The sequence below is a fragment of the Cornus florida genome, unplaced genomic scaffold (genome assembly GCF_030987335.1).
Source record: "Cornus florida cultivar Cherokee Brave unplaced genomic scaffold, ASM3098733v1 CherokeeBrave_3.0.0_Hap2_Chr11, whole genome shotgun sequence".
Taxonomy (NCBI): Eukaryota; Viridiplantae; Streptophyta; class Magnoliopsida; order Cornales; family Cornaceae; genus Cornus; species Cornus florida.
The window spans coordinates 134,433,776-134,451,960 of NW_026775581.1; the positions used below are offsets into that span (position 1 = coordinate 134,433,776).

Sequence of the window (18,185 nt, forward strand, 5' to 3'; positions counted from 1 at the left end):
TACACATATATTTTGTAATATATATATATATGTGTGTATCATACATTCCATACCAATCGTTGACTATTTAAAATCATATCTACATATATATACACATATATACACCTCCTTTCATTGCAAAAATAGTTAATTAATTATATTTATACCACTAAATGCTACTAGGTATCTTAGTAACACTCTGAGGCTCTCAAAATATCAAGAACACACCCTCTAATGATTAATTTTAACCCTAACAAGCTTAAGATAAATACTGGAACTTCACCGGAGTCTCAAGCAACTTTCCAGGACCTCACACGCATCCCCACGCGCCTTCACGCGCCGCCACATAGCCCTAGACTACTCCCACGCGCCTCCACGCGCTTCCCCTTACCGGCAGGCGCGTCCACGCGCCTGCACGCGCCCTCACGCGCCTGTTATACTCTCAGCGCGTGTGTGGCTTGTCCCTATTGGTTGCCCTTCTGCGTTCTGGTGCACTTGCTCGCACCAGATCATTTTTAGTTGGCTGGACCATATCTATGGTCCAGATGCTAACGTGTACCAGCCCATCATGTGCCGCGAAGCACTGAATCAACCGCCCTTCCATCAACTCTTCTCAGCCACTGGATTAGTTTTCACACAACCTTATAATATGCCGTACACACTGGATTCATCTTCCTTAGATCGAACAGCATCCATGGTGCTGATCTGCGGCTCACCATACTACCATGGACCGCGACACACTGGATTTTACGCCTTCAATGATGCACCGATTTGCAAATCCAACCCCAGTATGTTGTTTATACTACAACTCTTTATATATATATAACAGTATATAATAAAACAATTTCTAAAATAACATTCAAAATATAAATTAATTCTAGAAAATTTCCAGAAAATCCTAAAAAAATCCCAAAAGCTTTATTTATTATTTTAGGCATAATTAAACATATATAATTAAATTAAGATCTATTTAATTTAATTCATCATACCACACAAGGTTAAAGCAAACTATAAAAAATTTCAGAAATAAAATTTAATTAACCTAACCCCACATACAATATTTAAATATTCAGAACAATTCATACATATATTCACATGCTTAAATTTATAATTTTGTAAAGAATAAACATGCTGATCTACACTGATTAACAATTTGATTTAATAAGTTAAAATTAAAATTTCGATAATTAAGGTGATAAGCTTATGAGTTCTAAGAGGAGAAGTAGAGAAGAACTCGCCTTTTCCTTTCCAAATCCGGTCTCCTCTTACGTTCTTTGATCCGGCCTCCTCTTCGTTAGCCCTTCTTCTTCTCTCTCTAATTCTCTTATTTTTCTAACGTGGAAAAACTCCTAACCCTAGAGTCCTATGTGTCTATTTATATACATACAAAAACTAAATCCTTTTCCCATTAGGATTATCATATAAAATAAATAATATTTATCTTTTAAATAATATATATACATACATATATTTTACTATAAACATATATATATTACCTTCCATATATAACCATTAGTTAAATAAATTATATATACCTATATATATCAATATATAATTATATTGACATATATACCCCTCCACATGATTTAATAATGAATTAATATACACATGTAATTATATAGGTATCATTATGCAAAGATAATTATTAAATATCCTCACAACCACGGGCCTTTACCAATTAACCCAAAAAGGCTTCCTTCAAGCCCAATACCACATCCGTTGGTCCAACTTCCTTTAATCCCAATACAAATAACTTAAATACCTAAAATAATGAAATTAAATTTAATAGCTACCAATAATTAACAATAAAGGTACACCAACATAAAATCACGCAAATCAAATAAACACTTCACTAACTAGCATTCCACAAATCAAACACCGTATAAATTTAACAAATAAAATTACAAAATATATAATTTAATTAAAACAATACAATTTACCTACGCACTTAATTAAATAAAACAAATCACAACTATCAAGCACCTAATTAAATAAAACAAATCACTTAAAAATAAATATAATATAAATTAATTTAATTAAGAAATCCTTTTTACAATATCGGGGTATTACACTAACGCAACGGACCACTAAGCAACTCCTAGCCGTCCGGATTTTTGCAAATACTTTTCGAAAACTTTTTCCCCAAAACAATTTCTTTTGTTTTTCAAAAAACACTTTTCCCTTTTTCATTTCCCAATGGAATGCATGAATGTTCCATGCTACACAATTTTAAAATTAAGAATGAAGTCTCATGTAATTCAATAATTATTAACAACATGCACATACCTCATGCTTAAATAAACAAATTAAACATATTGAACAAATCAAGGCATAAATTGAATATATTTTCATCACGTCAACTCAAGAAATATATAATTGAACCAACTATTTACATAATTCACATTATCATATAAAACCTTAAACACCATAGGTCAAATAATCAAATTAAACATGCTTATAAGCAAATTTGAGGAGGAAAATTCACAAGGGTTAAAGAAATTGTGGGTTATAACACCCCAACCTCAATTAGAAAAAAAAGTCCCAAATTTCACCTAAATTCGAATTTCAGAAAATGCCCTAAATAGTGATTTGCTTATATCAAAACACAGGCCTCAACGCGTTGTTAACTATGCCTTGAGTGACAAAGTCTAATTCTAAGTGATGGAAGAGAGATCAAAGCTTGAATTGGATAGAAAAGGATAAAAAAAAAATTTTAAAAATTTAAAAAAAAATGAATTGATGCAGAGGGAGAGAGATAGAGAAAAATTACGCAGAGAGAGAGTGGTCATATGACCATTAGTCATTACAAATGACCAAATATACCAGTGGGTTCCATAGCTTATAATTTTCTTTTAGCATTATTACTTATATATATATATATATATATATATCTATTTATCCTATAAAAGTATGTTTTATTTTTAATTTTTATATACAATCTTTTTCAATATTTTATAAGTATCGTCTCGATTTTCACACTTTTTATTTTTTATTTTTAAAGTGTCATCTCGATTTTCACAGTCCTATAAAGTGTCGTTTCGAATATCTATTTTTAATTTTTATATGCACCTTTTCCAATATTTTATAAGCACCGTATACACAGTTTTCGGTTACACAATTTTTCTCATTACATACGTTTCTTAACACGCCATCAAGTTTATTTTAATAATTATTTAAAAACAAAAAAATGCGCTCCTCATTCCATCTTTGTCCATACTACAAGTAAAGTAGACTTTGAGTCAATCTCTATTTTCCAAGACTTCTTAATTAACCAAATTTATTCTTGAACTTGATTTTACATGAATAATGATATTTATTCTTATAACTCGTGTAAGATTTATTCAAAGAGTTAGACTCTTACTCAAAATACTCTTTAAATATTTAACTGACCTCTTATTTTCATAACATGTCTCTCCATTCCAGTTGTATTATCTGTTTCCTCTTTCCTTAGCTCTAAACTAATAAATCTTTAAAAGTTATCTTCTAATGGAAAATCGTCATTTTTTTTTTATTTTTTTGTAAAATACTTATCATTTACTAATTATTTAATTTTAAATTAAAAAAGAATGTTCCTAACTATTGCAACTTGTACCCAACAATGTGGCGTTTGGAAAGATGATGTACTCATTTGCTGGTTGCGAAGAAGTTTGTGTTCTTAAAAAAATTGTAAATGATAATACAATTATTTAGAAAAAATATATATTAAAGATAAATATATTTATTTTATACCATCAGTTTTAAATTTAGAATTTTAAAAAAATAAAATAGTTTTTCTTTACACTTTTTGGTAATAATAATAATGTATACTTGATTTCAATATTTTATAAGCGTTGTTTCCATTTTAAAAAACGTATATGCTGTTTTCGGTTTTCACAGCTTCCTTAGTGCATACATTGCTTAAGATGACGTCAGTTTTATTTTAAGAATTTTTTTAAAAAACAAAATAGTTTTCTTTATGTTCCCTTCTTCTTAAAAAAATAAAAAATAAATATTCATTTTTTTCAATTGTTCAAACCAACACATCTTTTTTTTTTTCATGTTTACTTGTTTTTTTTATCCCTTTCTTCTTTAAAAAAAAAAATAAAAAATATTCATTTTTTTGCATTGTTTCGAAACAATAGCAATCAGACCAACACGTCTTCTTCTTTCATGTCTACTCAGTTGTTGGTGTCTGAAGAACCTTATATATAATCGGCGGATTGGATCTTGCCTCTTTCATTCTACCTTTCTCGCTTCTTCTACCCTTCTTGCTTCTTCTACCCATCTCTTCTTTCAACATTTACTATCTAACTCTACTTCAAAAGTCAATATTTGGTTGAAACACACGACTCAATGCCTATTTTTGGCTTAAGGTATGTTTTACTATGTATTTTGTGTTATTTATATTTTTGTTTTTGAGAATACAATGTTTGATTTTTTTTTTTTCCCTATTATGTTTCTTAATTATGTGAATTTTGTTGACCATAATTTAGAATTATTCATAATGTTCTCATTCTTTAGTTGTGCTAATATGCCTCTGAATGTTCATTTGGGTATAACCCAAGTAAATGATTTGGGTATTTTGTGTTTATAACCTTACAACCTCAATAATTTCTTTTGCTTTTTCTTTCTCTTTCTCTCTCTCCTTCTTTTTGTTTGTGGGCTTGGAAATTTTATTCATTTTCCCCCCCAAAATTTGCATTTATACAACTTGGTTATTTTACTTTTTGTTTTACTGAATAAGTAAAGTCGTGCGCTTAAGACTTAGTAAATCTAATTTCAAATTAGATATAAAATATCAATTATTTATTCAATATAGATTTTTATTTACGTGCATTGCACGTGATCATTTTATAGTATATATATATATATATATATATATATATATATATGCAATAACCAATTCACCATTACATAAAATCATATAATCAAATAAATATGTACAATAAAACAATGCCTGAAATGTAATGAACCCATGACACAATTTCCGTGTACAACAACCCAGTAGAGGGTCCCACATGGGACCTTTTAGTCAAAAAATCAGAAAAATGCTGAAATGGCAACCGATGCATTTTCAAGAGTCGTGAACTAAAAGAAATGTCCCAATAAACATTCTGACACACCTGGCACACCTCACGATGTCTGACATGCAAAACGAGACAAGAGAAACAAACTCGAATAATAAAAATAAAAAATAAAAATAAATGAAAAATGATAAAAATGAGGATCATTACAGTCTTCAAAACCCAAAATGCCGCCAAAACTCTCTCCACTATCCTCCTCCCTCTACTAGACATCTCCCTCCCTCTACTAGACATCTCCCTGTATCTGTTGTAGGGTTTCCTCCCAAATAAGGGAAATAGAAAAAGGCTGACAAAAGAAATAAGCCAAAAAGTCTGTTAAATTTTCTTCAGTTTGTAACGCTGTTTTGACCTATTTGGACTCCACTATATCTATATCTATATCACCATTTGTCTTTAACATCAAAATATCAAAAACCAGACTCAAGCCTAGAACAACAAAAAGTAGGGTTTTCACTCACAATACCAATTGCAACTATCTCTTACCTATTTGTCCTCCAAATTGCGGAAACCCTTTAAGTCACTCTCTCCTTATCCCCAGACTTTTCTTCATCCCCACCACCGCATCTTCAGAAGCTTAGAGACACCTCATCTCAACCCCTTGGCCTTCTTGCAAACACAAGCTCTATTCGGTTCACAGACATTTCATTGACAAAACACTTTCAAATTCAACCAATTACCTCATGATTTGTGTTATTTGGGTGTTTCCACAAATACAAACATAACCGCTATCCGTTTCACCGTCATTGTCGACTTTTTTCATCGTCGGTGATGTACGGCCTGTTTATAAATGAAGATTGGAGAGTATGGTGCTTTTGGTGATCTAACGAAGAGGAAATACAAATCTGGCGAAGTTCGATTATTCACCCTAGATAATAAATCTGGTAAATCACAATTTCTCTTTCTCTCCATTTTTTTTTACTCTATTTGTTGCTTGAAAAGTTGCAAATCTTGTAAGGGTGCAATAGGCCTAAAGGTAAATTTACAATTTAAGATATTTTGAATAAAATATGCATTCAAATAACAAGGATAAAAGAGTAATTTCAAAATTTCAATCAAAGGGGTATGAATGTTGGCCACTCAGAGGGAAGGTAAATGAAATTATCCAAATTAGAAGGGATGCATGTGTAGTTTGGAACCCTTGTTTAAATGAGTGTTCCATGCAGGGAGATGGATTACATCCTTGGGTGAATTAATTTTCAAGCACTCCAAGTGGAGCATGAGTAGACTACGGCTAGAAGTTCAAAGCAAAGCTTCCCGATCAAGCTCATCCACATTAAATGGACATATAATTAAAGGGTATAAATGTACTTTCAAAAGTAGAATTAATTTTCACTGCTCATACCCAAAGACTGCACTCTGAACTATGTAGCTTCCGGAATAAGCTTGTAATACACAGACACCGAATCAAAGGACAAAGGGCATAACCGTACTTCTAACAGCTGGACTTGTTTTTACTGCTTATACACCCCCGAACCGCCCGGCATTGCTCTTACGGAAAATATCCCAAAATTTTCTACACACGCTTTCCCCGCCATATGCTTCTCTGTCTAGGGCTTCCTCATCTGTTCAACGCTCAAACCACTCTCTCACTCGAAACCCTAATTTACTCCACAATAACCCAAGATTTCTGCGTTTGAAGTCAAAATGATTGTTCATACATGTGTGTGTTCTGTATATCGTTGTATCGCCGATTGATCGATGTCGAATTCCGGCGGTGGAGTCCCCCGAGGCATCAGCCTCTCGAACACAATCCATTCGGAGGTAGCGCCGTGCTTGCCTCTGCCGTCTCTGCCGGTGTTCTGCGGCGCGGTCGATCAGGAGCTCCGGTTGTTTGATGAGCCAAGTGGTTCGAGATCCTTGAATCGAAATGATGTTCTTCGTCAGGCTAGCAAGATTGCTGATCTTCTTCAGGACACTGATGTCTCTTACTTGTAAGTGTTTGCTAGCAATCTTGTACTCATTTCTTGCTATTGAGCTTCAATTTTATCTAATCTTTTTTTCTTTGAAAAGAACTTAATTTATTTGGAAGCATTTAAGTATTCGCCAAAATCATGCTTGAATTGCAGTATTTACAATATTGCAGTGTCTAGTACTTTGTACTGTATGTGTATGTGTGTGTGTATATATATACAATTGAAATGTTAGGCTGTATTGGTTGTAGTAGTTGCCTTTTTGGTGGTTCTTTTGATGAAAATATATAGGAACGACTGAATGCATGTTTTATGAACAATTCTGTACGTTCTGAAAGTTTAATGGGAGTCTAAACACAGGTGGCACTGCACCTGTTCCCTTGTGCTGATTTACAATGTCCGTTATGTCTCAAAGGTATAGAAAATGCCTTGTTTTCACCATCATATTTTTGCTGGTTGTGGTTTGGGAGAAGATTGTGGAATTTGAAATTATCTCATCTAATGAGCTCAATAGATTTGAACTATATGCATCACAGTTAAACAGCTAGTCAAATCTTTCAATGTAGACTAGAAGTGAGAATACTTTTCTGTCACTAGGCAAAGTTTTAACATTAAAGAAATGTGCTTTAATGGATGTCATTTAGCATTCAAATTATAAACCCTGTGACGAAATCTCTACAAGTGACCAGAATAATTTATTAGGCTAAGTCTCAGCAAGTGGTCTAAGCAATAAGGTGCATCAAATGGTTGACTTGGACTTGAGGGATTTTGACTCTATTAAAATATTATTCAAAGTTTAGTAGCTTCTCATTTAAACTTTTCCTCGAGCCATGTCACTGAAGCTTCTTTCTTGTTGGGCCTTGATTAAGTTATCACTGGAAGACCAGTAAGTCGCGATGCGATGTGTTTCTGGACATTTATTAAATAGGAGAACAAATTAAAAACAATCAGTTATTTGCAGAAGTGGACTTTTTGTTCGTCCATAACATAATAAACTACGAAAGATAATACCAAGGCCCAACACAATACTCATGATCTCCAAGTAAAGGGGGCTATTGACGAGTCACATGCTCAAGGGATCTAGCTCCGTATCAGGCAAGAAGTTCATCTCATTCTCCCAATTTTTGGATCTAAGAAGGCACTATTTACTGTGGCCGAGATATCTTAACTTAGACTAATGAATGTTTAGAAGTCCAATAATCAATTTCTACCGCTTGGCTCAACCCCATGATAACCAATGAAATATACCTCATTTCCATAGTTCCATTGAGATCACTTCCTTAAAATATTCAAAAACTTGATAGGTATATGCTTTTACTAATGTTTCTTGAATAGTCGATTCTGAATAACCTTTGTGCAGGCCCCTAAAGGTGATTCTTTTTTTTTTTTTTTTTTTTTTACTTCTTTTTTTGGCTCACTAGAGAGGTGTCCACGTCATTTTTGAGACTATTCCCCTCCGGCATGTGGCAAGCCCAATGCCACGTGCCAAGTTAAGCCTAAGCCTTGGAAAAACTCTGTGAGGCTGGCCTCAAGGGGAGAGAATTGCGTATAGACCCCCAAAAATGTTGTCCCCTACAGGTTTTTTGAAAATCTACATACAATTAAAACATATTTTTACCACCCCTAAAGAAGGAGACTACATAAGAGTAAGGCGTTAGCCTTTTGGTAAATAAATGAAGCTATATCCCACTCTTTGAATCAAGGTTAGATGGAGACTTTGAAGTTCGAACTCTTTGAAACCCATAAAGCAGCAAAAAGAGTTGCTCCGCAACACGATTCAATCTGTCCACGCTGAAGATACATGCATTTATCTCTATTTAAGGTTGCCTCCTCACGTATAAAGTGCACATTCTTAGAGGCTTTTGTCTCTGTTTCTTTTATCCATCCCCAAAAGCATTCCATCATTATGCTACCTAACTTTACATAGAAGCCTTGCCGTGGAAATCAATAGTGGAGCAATGCATACCAAAAAAAGAAAAAGAAAAGAAAAGAAAAGAAGATGATTCATCGCTGTCTTCTTAGTTTATGAAGAAAGTAACATTTGTGAAAGACATTTTTTAGTATCTTTGTTTCGGAGCGCCCCATATGGGGAGCCTTTGCATGAGCTATTGTGCTGCCAAAGCCTTAATTTTTTGGGCAGGTTTTGCTTTGCAAATCAACATAGAGTGGAAAAATTAGTTGTAGAAACTTAATTGATTATTAAGCGAAAGAAAAAAATTGCAGGATAAAGCGCCTTGCAAATTTCATGCCTGTAAATAACTATATTTATATTGAGTCTGACTAAGAAACATAAAAGAAGAAGGATGGTAAATATATTATTGGACAATTGCAAGAAGCAAAATATAGAGTGCAAATACCGTCATACTGTTCCCTACAAGACATATTCTTTCTTATTCCCTTTTCATGAATAAAGTTGTAATTGTCATTGCCATGTTTGTGGAAATATAAATAATTTATAAACAACAAGAGATCGATGCATTCATTTCAGTTTATCACTTTAATATATGTTCATATGTGATAGGGCTTGTTATTACATCAGTTTGCATTGATTCGTACCCCCGTTCAGACATCGTGTGAAGTGTCTATTCCACTTTGTATAGGTTTCTTGTAAATTTTACAAAAAAGCAGCATTTTTAAAATAATGTTTGATTTGGGTGCTGAGACATTGGTCTTATATGGTGTCTTCTGCAGGAGTCTGAGAGCTGAGGCAAATTCTATTTCTTATGGCTTCGTGGAGCCCATGAATCTTTATAGTGAAGTCCTTAGATGCGATTCCAAGGCATTTGAGTTCTCTGTTCCAGGTAAACAAAGTATTTCAGCTATAAATTTACCTTTTTATAATTTTTTTTTTTTGAAGCAAATACAATTGTCACTTTCTAATTCATATTGGTTTATATTATTGGAAAGTTTTATTGGGTTAAAAATCCAAAATTTGGCCAACATGCCATTCATTTGCTATGTTGAGTGAGAAAGGGCGCTCTAGTTTTTGACTTCCACTTCTTCATAGGATAAGAAGTGGCTGTGGACCGTTTCTTCAATAAAAATTCCGTCTTGAACATTAATTTTTTAATAAACAAAATGCAGTTGGAAATGCATTAGAATGATTTGATTGTGACAGTGTTCTCCGGTAGGAAAAAAATTGGGCTACCTAGAAACCTTCTTGGTATGTTTTTTCTTCTTCTATACTAAGTTAGTCACATGTGTGTTTTGACTTCCATTGGTCCACCCTTGTGTTTTCTAGTTAGTTTCACAGGTTACTATGAGTTGTTTCATTGGTAATTGCCTTGGTGATTTTGTGACATTCGGTAGGATGGGCGGTGTCTAGATGACAATCTTCTTAGTAAGCCTCACCTTAGTCCAACAGGGTGCCTCTGCACGTTGATCAAACAATTTTGTTGACATTAGCAGTATAGCATTTTGGTAGTCATTAAGGTGTTGTCACGATGTAAGAAATATGTTGTCAGGCAGTTATGTAATGTCAGGCAAGAAATCTCTCTCTCTCTCCCCCTTCCCCTCCTAAGTCAGGCAGAGGTGTGTCCACTTCAGACCTTAAAGAAGAGGTTGCATTGCAAATCTTAGCTTAGGTTTTCCGTTCTCAGAGGATTATGGTATGTTTGGGTAGCCTGAGGTTGGCTACAAAGATAATCGCACAATGGGTTACTTCCTTTGTCCCAAAATAACTGTCCCTTTTAGGGATTCTAACTTTTTAAAGGGACATGCATTTAATGCATGTCCTCCAACTAAATTTCCTGAACTAGCAATCCTTTAAATTTAAAGATGTGCGTTGTTATTAAAAAAAACTTTTTAGAACTTGAGGATATTTAAGGGAAGTTTCAAACTCTAGAGGCACTTATTTTGGTATGTCTCAGATTGGAAAGAGGAAACTTATTCCTGGACACAGGGAGCAGTATCATATCCACATATATTCGAAGTGGGTGGCTATATTGACAATCTTTCATTAAGCTGTAGATGGGCTATATTGATAACCTTGCATTAAGTTGTGGAATATATCATTTTGACTCTTCAAAGATGCATGTTATACTTGCGTCAAACACACATCATCTGGATAGTATGGAATGTGTGTAACACATATGGTTTGGACACACATCTACAATACTATTTAGCGGTGTCTCAATGTACTTGAGTTTGGAGATTTAGTAAATCTAATGCTTAGACACATACCCCCACCTATTTCACATGACGGAGCAAGGTTATTAAAATCGGGATTCCTTGTTGGATCGATTTGGGGTCCCTAGGTTGGATTTTAGGATGGGGTTGAGAGTTAATAATATTCTACAAAATAAAAAAATACTACTTAATAATATTTGTGTAAGAAAAAACCTAAAACTCATAAAAAATTATAGAATAATTAAGACAAGTATCTGGAACACATGAAACTCCAAAAACTCCACCTAACAATTTTTTAGCACATTATATCCCAAAAGTAAATGTATATATTTTTTAATATAAAAAAGGTTTGATTTATAAGAACTGTCTATGATAGAACACTATAATATTAGATTTAACCTATTAATCATGTATATATATTTTTTATGAACTATCATTTTATGATGATACATGATATAAAAATCTTTAACTTGCATATGGGGAAAAGATTGTATGTCAATATATGATGCAAATCATTAATGGTGCTTTAGTCAGGATTGAGGCAGTCAATGGTGCCTTGAAAAGTGTTTAGTCAAAGTCTATTTAGTAGTAATTATGGTATGGGAAATCTGAACTGTCATGGGAATAGTACTTGTCTTTAATGCTTATAAAAAAAAAGTAATTGTCTTTAATGCTTATTATTATTATTATTTTTTGATAAGTAATTGTCTTTAATGCTTATAAAAAAAAAGTAATTGTCTTTAATGCTCATTGGGTAGTCTAAAAGCCAGTCTAGGAAAAGTGGTGTCATTAATAGCTGTCTTATAAAAGGGACTGCCTCTTTATCAGTTTGTATTAAAGTCATATCAATATAATTTTGAGATATTTTCAGAGTATAAACTTCTCTCAAGGCTTTTCCTAGATTTCTGGCTTCGACGGTGATTGGAGTAACCCTAGTCTTTCTTACTTTTGTAAGAAGACTTCTTTATTTTCTGTTTGCTTCAATATAGCAGGTTTGGTAGAACCAAAATTCAAATCGGGATCCCACGATTTTGGCAATTCTATAGAGATCCAATAAGGATCCTACGATTCTAGGATTGTTTGTTGGACTGGGTTCGATTTAGTACTTTTGGATCGTAAAATTGTTTGATCATAATATTAGGGTCGGAATTTTAATAACGATGGAGTACATTATCACATGACTTATATTGTATTTAAATGTGTAGGATGTGTCTGATTTTTGGACTCTTATCCTAAAATTCGACACTTGGGGAAGTCTCACCCACCTTTGATATTTGCATTTTGTTCATGTAACATTCATTTTAGTTCGGTAGGAAAGAAAAAATTGGATGGAAGGGAGAGAAGAAGGGGTGGATAAGACATCCCTAGGGAAGAGATTGTGTATTTCCTTCTTTTTGTTTGGTTGGATAGAAGAGAATAGAATAAACTCATAATTTACTATGTTCGTTAAGAGAGACGGAAAGAGAAAAATTTATCTTTTTTTACCATTATATCCAATAATATTTATAATATTATAATTTATAGAGGGTGTTACTGCAATTTAAAACTTTTATAATTTAGGATAGTATTTAATTTAAAACTTCTATAATAGTCCACTTGTCTTCCTTCCTTTCTTCCGCCCATTTTTATGCGGATGAAAATTTGTAAAGGAGGAAGGATGGGTTATCCTTCCTATTCTCCTTTCTTTCCTTGTATCATCTCTACCGAACAAAGGAAGTTCATTCATTCCTTCCTTCCTATTTTCTTTCCACACCTCTTCTTTACTTCCAACCGAACACAACATAAATGAGGAAAAGATGGTCTTATTATGGTCTCCAAGGATGCCTCTACAAACTCCTCTTCTTAATTAAGCGTTGTTCGAGGACAAAAGGCATCTTGATGCACCTTGTGTATTGGCTGAGTTGGGAGCAAGACTCGGGGAGCTTTTACAACTCAATTTGCGGTTTTTGTCATGGTACACTTTAGCTATGCAAATATGTCTTAACCCCGCATGGATTATTGTAATAGCCTTCGTTTAGGTACGCAAATATGTGGGTACACACGTCAACTTAGCTTGAAGAGAGAGACACCAATTACTCCCAAATGATATATGTCTTTGTACAATTGCAACATCATAATGAATCACCTCCGCCTTGTGCAACTACGGTTATTTGGGGCTGCCTCACGAATACATGAGTGCTCCTTGTTGGACTGTGGTGGAGCTTATGTGGAAGATCACCTTGAAGTTATTATGGCGCAATCCGTAGAGGTGTGTATCATGACTTTTGTAAGACCACCATGTCAACATGGGTATTGCCTTAGTTCTAATTAATATTCACAAACCATGATTGTAGAAAGTTAAAACTGTTGCGTATTGCCTACAAAAAAACTATGGCGAATTGAAATCCTAGATCCTGAATTAGACTCCTTTTTAGACATTGAGCCTAAATTATATCAATGTCACCCATTTGAGGACTCTTGTGAGTTTTGCTCCATCTCTCTCTTTGCTAAATTGGCCTCCTTCTCTCTCTCATTTTCCTTTCATCTTGTCTCACTTCTCTACTATCCTCTTCATATTGGCATAATGATCGAAATTGGAAATAGGAGTGCTTTTCAACTGTGCAAAACTTTGGAGATCGACATGGAGGCCAAGATCAGTGCGTATATATATGCACATAGATTCATATATGCATTTTTTTTGGTTGCTTTTAGGCATAAATAAACAAGCAGCTGAGTTGAGCTCATGCTCATTTGAGCACTGCCGAGCCGAGCTCGATATTGTGTAGCCAAAGCTCGATCAAGCTCAAGCTGAGCTTGAGCATTCCGTTGGCTGTAACGAGCCGATCCTGAACACTTTGAAACTCGACTCGGCTCGATTGCAGTCCTACATGTCAGCACCTTTTGTAGAAATTATTTCAAGTGGAATAAAGGGTTATATATGCGTGTGTGTGTGTACTCTCGCTTCTAAAAGAAGTACAAGAATATGTAGAGTAGGGCTGCAAATGAGCTGACCCGACCCAAGCTTTAGGTTGCCCGGCCTCGGCTCGGGCGAGCCTGGCTAGGCCCAGCTTGGACTTGGCTCAGCTCAGTCTCGTGAGTGTGCGTGTGTGTGCGTGTGTGTATCAAATGAAGCATTTTCCATGCCCCCCTGAAGCAATAAGGGTAAGATATATATATATATATATATATATATATATATATATATATATATATATATATATATATATATATATATATAAGAAACAGTTTTCAGACACAAAGATTGCCACCATCTTTAACCATCAATCAATCAGATCTTAATCTTCTCCACCAATTTCTGGTTCCACCAACAGGGAATAGAGAGAGAGCAAAGTATCCTTGGTTACTGGGAGTTGAAGAAAGGCCAACCAGTGAGGGAATAGAGAGAGTGGAGTAATATTTGTATTTGGTCGTCGGTGGAGTCGGAAGGAGGCCAGAGCAATGGCCAGAGGAGTTACACGAGTTGCAGAGCTTGAGGAGCGTCTTGGTGTTGCGGCTATTTAGGGTTATTTGACCTTTTCACCTTTAACATGTATATAAAAGATCCAATGGCTTAGATGAAACCAGAACTTGGGCCATTGTATTGTTTAGTTGAATGGGATTTTAGGTGCAAGATGGGCTTCCAGTTGGGCCAATTCAAGATTTACATGTATCCAATTGGGCCAATTAAAGATTTACATGTATTTGGACTAAATTTATATGGATGGGCTATGTTTTTAAATATAAAAAATTAAATTTTATATATATTTATGTAAACGAGCTTGCTGACGAGCCGAGCTTAACATTGTTTAAGCTCGGCTCGTTTACTTAACGAACGAGCCTGAGTTGAGCTTTTAACGAGTTGAGCCCGATCCCGAGCTGTTCATGAACAGCACAGCTTGGTTCATTTGCAGCCCTAATGGAGATTGCAATATGCCAATAGATTCCATGATCTTTTCTTGAAATGTTACGAGAACAATGGAGAGAATGGACTTGCAGATATATGTGTTCAAGGCAAGGTCAGGGGGCTATCAAATTCACCCCATGCATTTGGTGTTTCTAAACTTCTGTTGATTTCATCTCTGTTTCCCTCAAGCTTCTTAAAGATGATCAACCACTGACTCGATCATGATAGTGGCAACCGAGATCAACGGTGGATTCATTTATTGCCTCTATTGAGAGTCTGAGTAAGAACCCACAAGAAGAAACACAAAGCAGAGAGTATTTTAAGTTGGATTTCAGTTCTCGGGTGTCAAGGGGAACCCACAAGGTCATTCATTTAGATACAATAATCTGTAGGCACCACTGGATTCTTAAGATCTAAAGGTATGTTTAACTTAATTATATAGTATTTGCAATTATATGTATATATATTAATTTGTAAATAGATCAGATTTTTACTTATTAAAAAAAAAAAAAAATAGATGAGATTTTTATTGGATCGGACCAAAGCTAATCCTTGTTTGGTCAGTAAATTCTCTGGTGTTGGGTTCCTGTTGTCATTGGGTAATTCTTCCAAACTCCTATTACCAGATCAAGACATCTGGATTCGATTCAGATTGCATGCCTAGTTTTTGTGGTCGACACTGTTAGCTTTCATTTTTTTGCAGTTCTTTTGGCACTCAAGATTTGTCAGTTCCTATCCTTGGTCTTCTTCTGCTTTTGAGTCAGTGTACAAGAAGTTGCAGGTGGACTTCCTAGATGGCAAAGTTTGACTTGTGACCCAATTACCCTGATTTAAATAGGTCTGGATTTGACTGATGTGGGTTACCCAACTTACCCTAGCCCAATCTCTTTTTGTTTTTACACAGCACTGATATACTATTTTCTTTGTTTCCAAATTCCATCCTTACATGGTGGTGGCGTCTCTCCTCGTTTTATTTACCTTTACAATTCTTTGTTTTATTTTACATTTGCTTCGAAATAGTGGTTGGTGCAATAGTGATTCGTAATGCATGTATGAGGTTTTATGTGGTCACGAATGCTATATTTGTGTTGTATTTTTGTTTGCTAGATGTGTAGTATCTATATACACTATACCCTAGTGGACTTCTGCTCTCTCTCTCTCTCTCTCTCTCTCTCTCTCTCTCTCTCTCTCCCACTTTCAGTGATGAAATGAACATGCTTACGTAGAAATTTGATGTTGCCATGCTTATTGTTCACTGTACTTTTCAAGTTTCTCAGGTCCTATCAAGGAGCAAATCGGTGGCAACACAGCATCTGAAAAGAAGCAGTTTGAGGACAGTATTCCTTCTACAAGTCAATTGCATAGAGACCATGGAGGAACTTATAATCATCAACCTGACTATGTTCTTGCCAATGTATGTCTATTTTGTTTAATCTGTTGATAATTGGGTTGTTTTATGTTCATTACCGACGTTTTTAAACTAAAACTGTAGGAAGCATTTACATCGTCTAGAAAGCCTAAAGTAAAGAAGAAAGAAAATGCTGACTTTCTAACAGTACCTGGTCCAGAACCCACCGAAGTTCAAGGTCAGCGTAGTTGTTTTTGTCCTTTTTATTATTATTATTATTATTTATTTATTTATTTCTTCAGTTCTTATCCTGACCTTTATATGTATTATTTGAGTAATTACGCTTTGGTGTCTCTTTGCTTAGATGCCATTATTGGAGGCTTTTGTGAGGTGTTGGAGGATTTCTGTGGCAGAGCTGAAATTCTGAGTGATGATCGGGATGAAGCAGAGTGGTTACCGATGTCTGGTGCTGATCTTAGAATGCTTGTGAATGAGATTATGTCTATCCGTGCAAAAAAAATCCTACATTTGGTTCGTGTAGATATTCTTGTGAGATTGCTTAGGGTTTTAGATCATCAGATTCATCGAGCAGAAGGTTTATCAGTTAATGAATGTGAACACGTAAGTTTCCAATCTTTGTATTCTGTCGTAGTTGTTGTAAATTTACAGTTTTTTTTCGCATCTCTGCTTCTCATTTTGTGTTGTAGAAATTTGGAAGAGCAGTGTTGTAGTCTTATTCTATTCTATCTGTTGGCTTAAAAGGATATAAAAGTTATGGAATTGCAATTGTAAGATGGTGACTATATGGGATATAATCCTTAGGATGAAGATCGTGGAATTTGTGCTTATTAATTGTTTGTTGTAGTAACGTTTCATGCCTTTTAGCTATAGGAAAAGAGCACCAATCAACCAATGGGCATTAGCCCAGATGGTATGATCTCTCCTTCCCAAAGGGGAGGTTGAGCGCTTGAGCCTTTACAGGCAATATTGTGGGTGCGTGTGCATTTACTTGTTTTTTTTGTTTTTTAATAAAAATAAAAAGCACCAATCATTATAAAACACATGGGAAACATGTGGGGCTTTTGAATGTATTTTCTTGTACTTCCTTGTGACTTGATTTTTACCTAAAAATAGATTATAGAAACATATTCATCTATAATAAATGATAAGAATAGAACTAGTAATCCTTCCCTTTCAAAATTCCATGCTGAAACTTAACCGTTGCACTAAAATGGCTTTGGCATATCGATGCACCCCCGTTAAAAAAAAATAAAAAGGTCGTACCCAGTGCACAAGGCTCTTGCATTAAGCAAGGTCTGGCATTTTATATTTCTAGGTGCAGCCTACTCCAACAGGTTGACTCCCCATCTCGTGCTTGCATTTCGTGTGGAAATTTTGTCCTCTTTTTGTCGTGTCTGGGTGTGAACTCTCCTAGGGAGATGCCCCAGCTAACATTGTCAATGTTGCACTGGCTAAGCTGTGTGTGGAATAGAACGAAGGGGGGGGGAGGGGGGGGGGGGGGGGGAGGGGAGGATTATCTTGGATTAACCCTGGGAGGGCATTATATTGGAGTCATTTTATGTATATTCACGGGCTGTATGTTGGCTGCTAACTGAAGCAAACTTCCTTCTGACTTTGGATTGATTATGTGGAGATATCAATCTCAGCACCATATTTCAGCAGTATTGTAATAATACAATCAGATACACCATAACGCTTTCTTCCCTTTCTTTTCTTCTCTTTTATTTTCTTTTTGTGTGCGTGTGTTTTCTTTCTTTCATTTAGTTGAGGGAGGAAGGGTGTTGTTGGTTCTCTATTGCTTTGGTTTTTCAATTTTATGGTTGTTATGTAGATTATTAATATTGTTATTTTAT

The 18,185-nt window shown here is 34.8% G+C and overlaps 1 protein-coding gene across 1 annotated transcript in view; it reads left to right on the plus strand.

The window, feature by feature from the left end:
- The first annotated feature begins 6,524 nt into the window (after positions 1-6,524).
- Positions 6,525-18,185, plus strand: part of LOC132286537 (sister chromatid cohesion protein SCC2) — a 30,990-nt gene continuing 19,329 nt past the window's right edge. Inside the window, exons 1-5 of the mRNA XM_059788887.1 lie at positions 6,525-6,973; positions 9,644-9,753; positions 16,241-16,377; positions 16,456-16,549; positions 16,676-16,932. Coding sequence (XP_059644870.1) covers positions 6,741-6,973; positions 9,644-9,753; positions 16,241-16,377; positions 16,456-16,549; positions 16,676-16,932 — 831 coding nt within the window. The 5' untranslated portion in view covers positions 6,525-6,740. The remainder of the gene's footprint in view (positions 6,974-9,643; positions 9,754-16,240; positions 16,378-16,455; positions 16,550-16,675; positions 16,933-18,185) is intronic.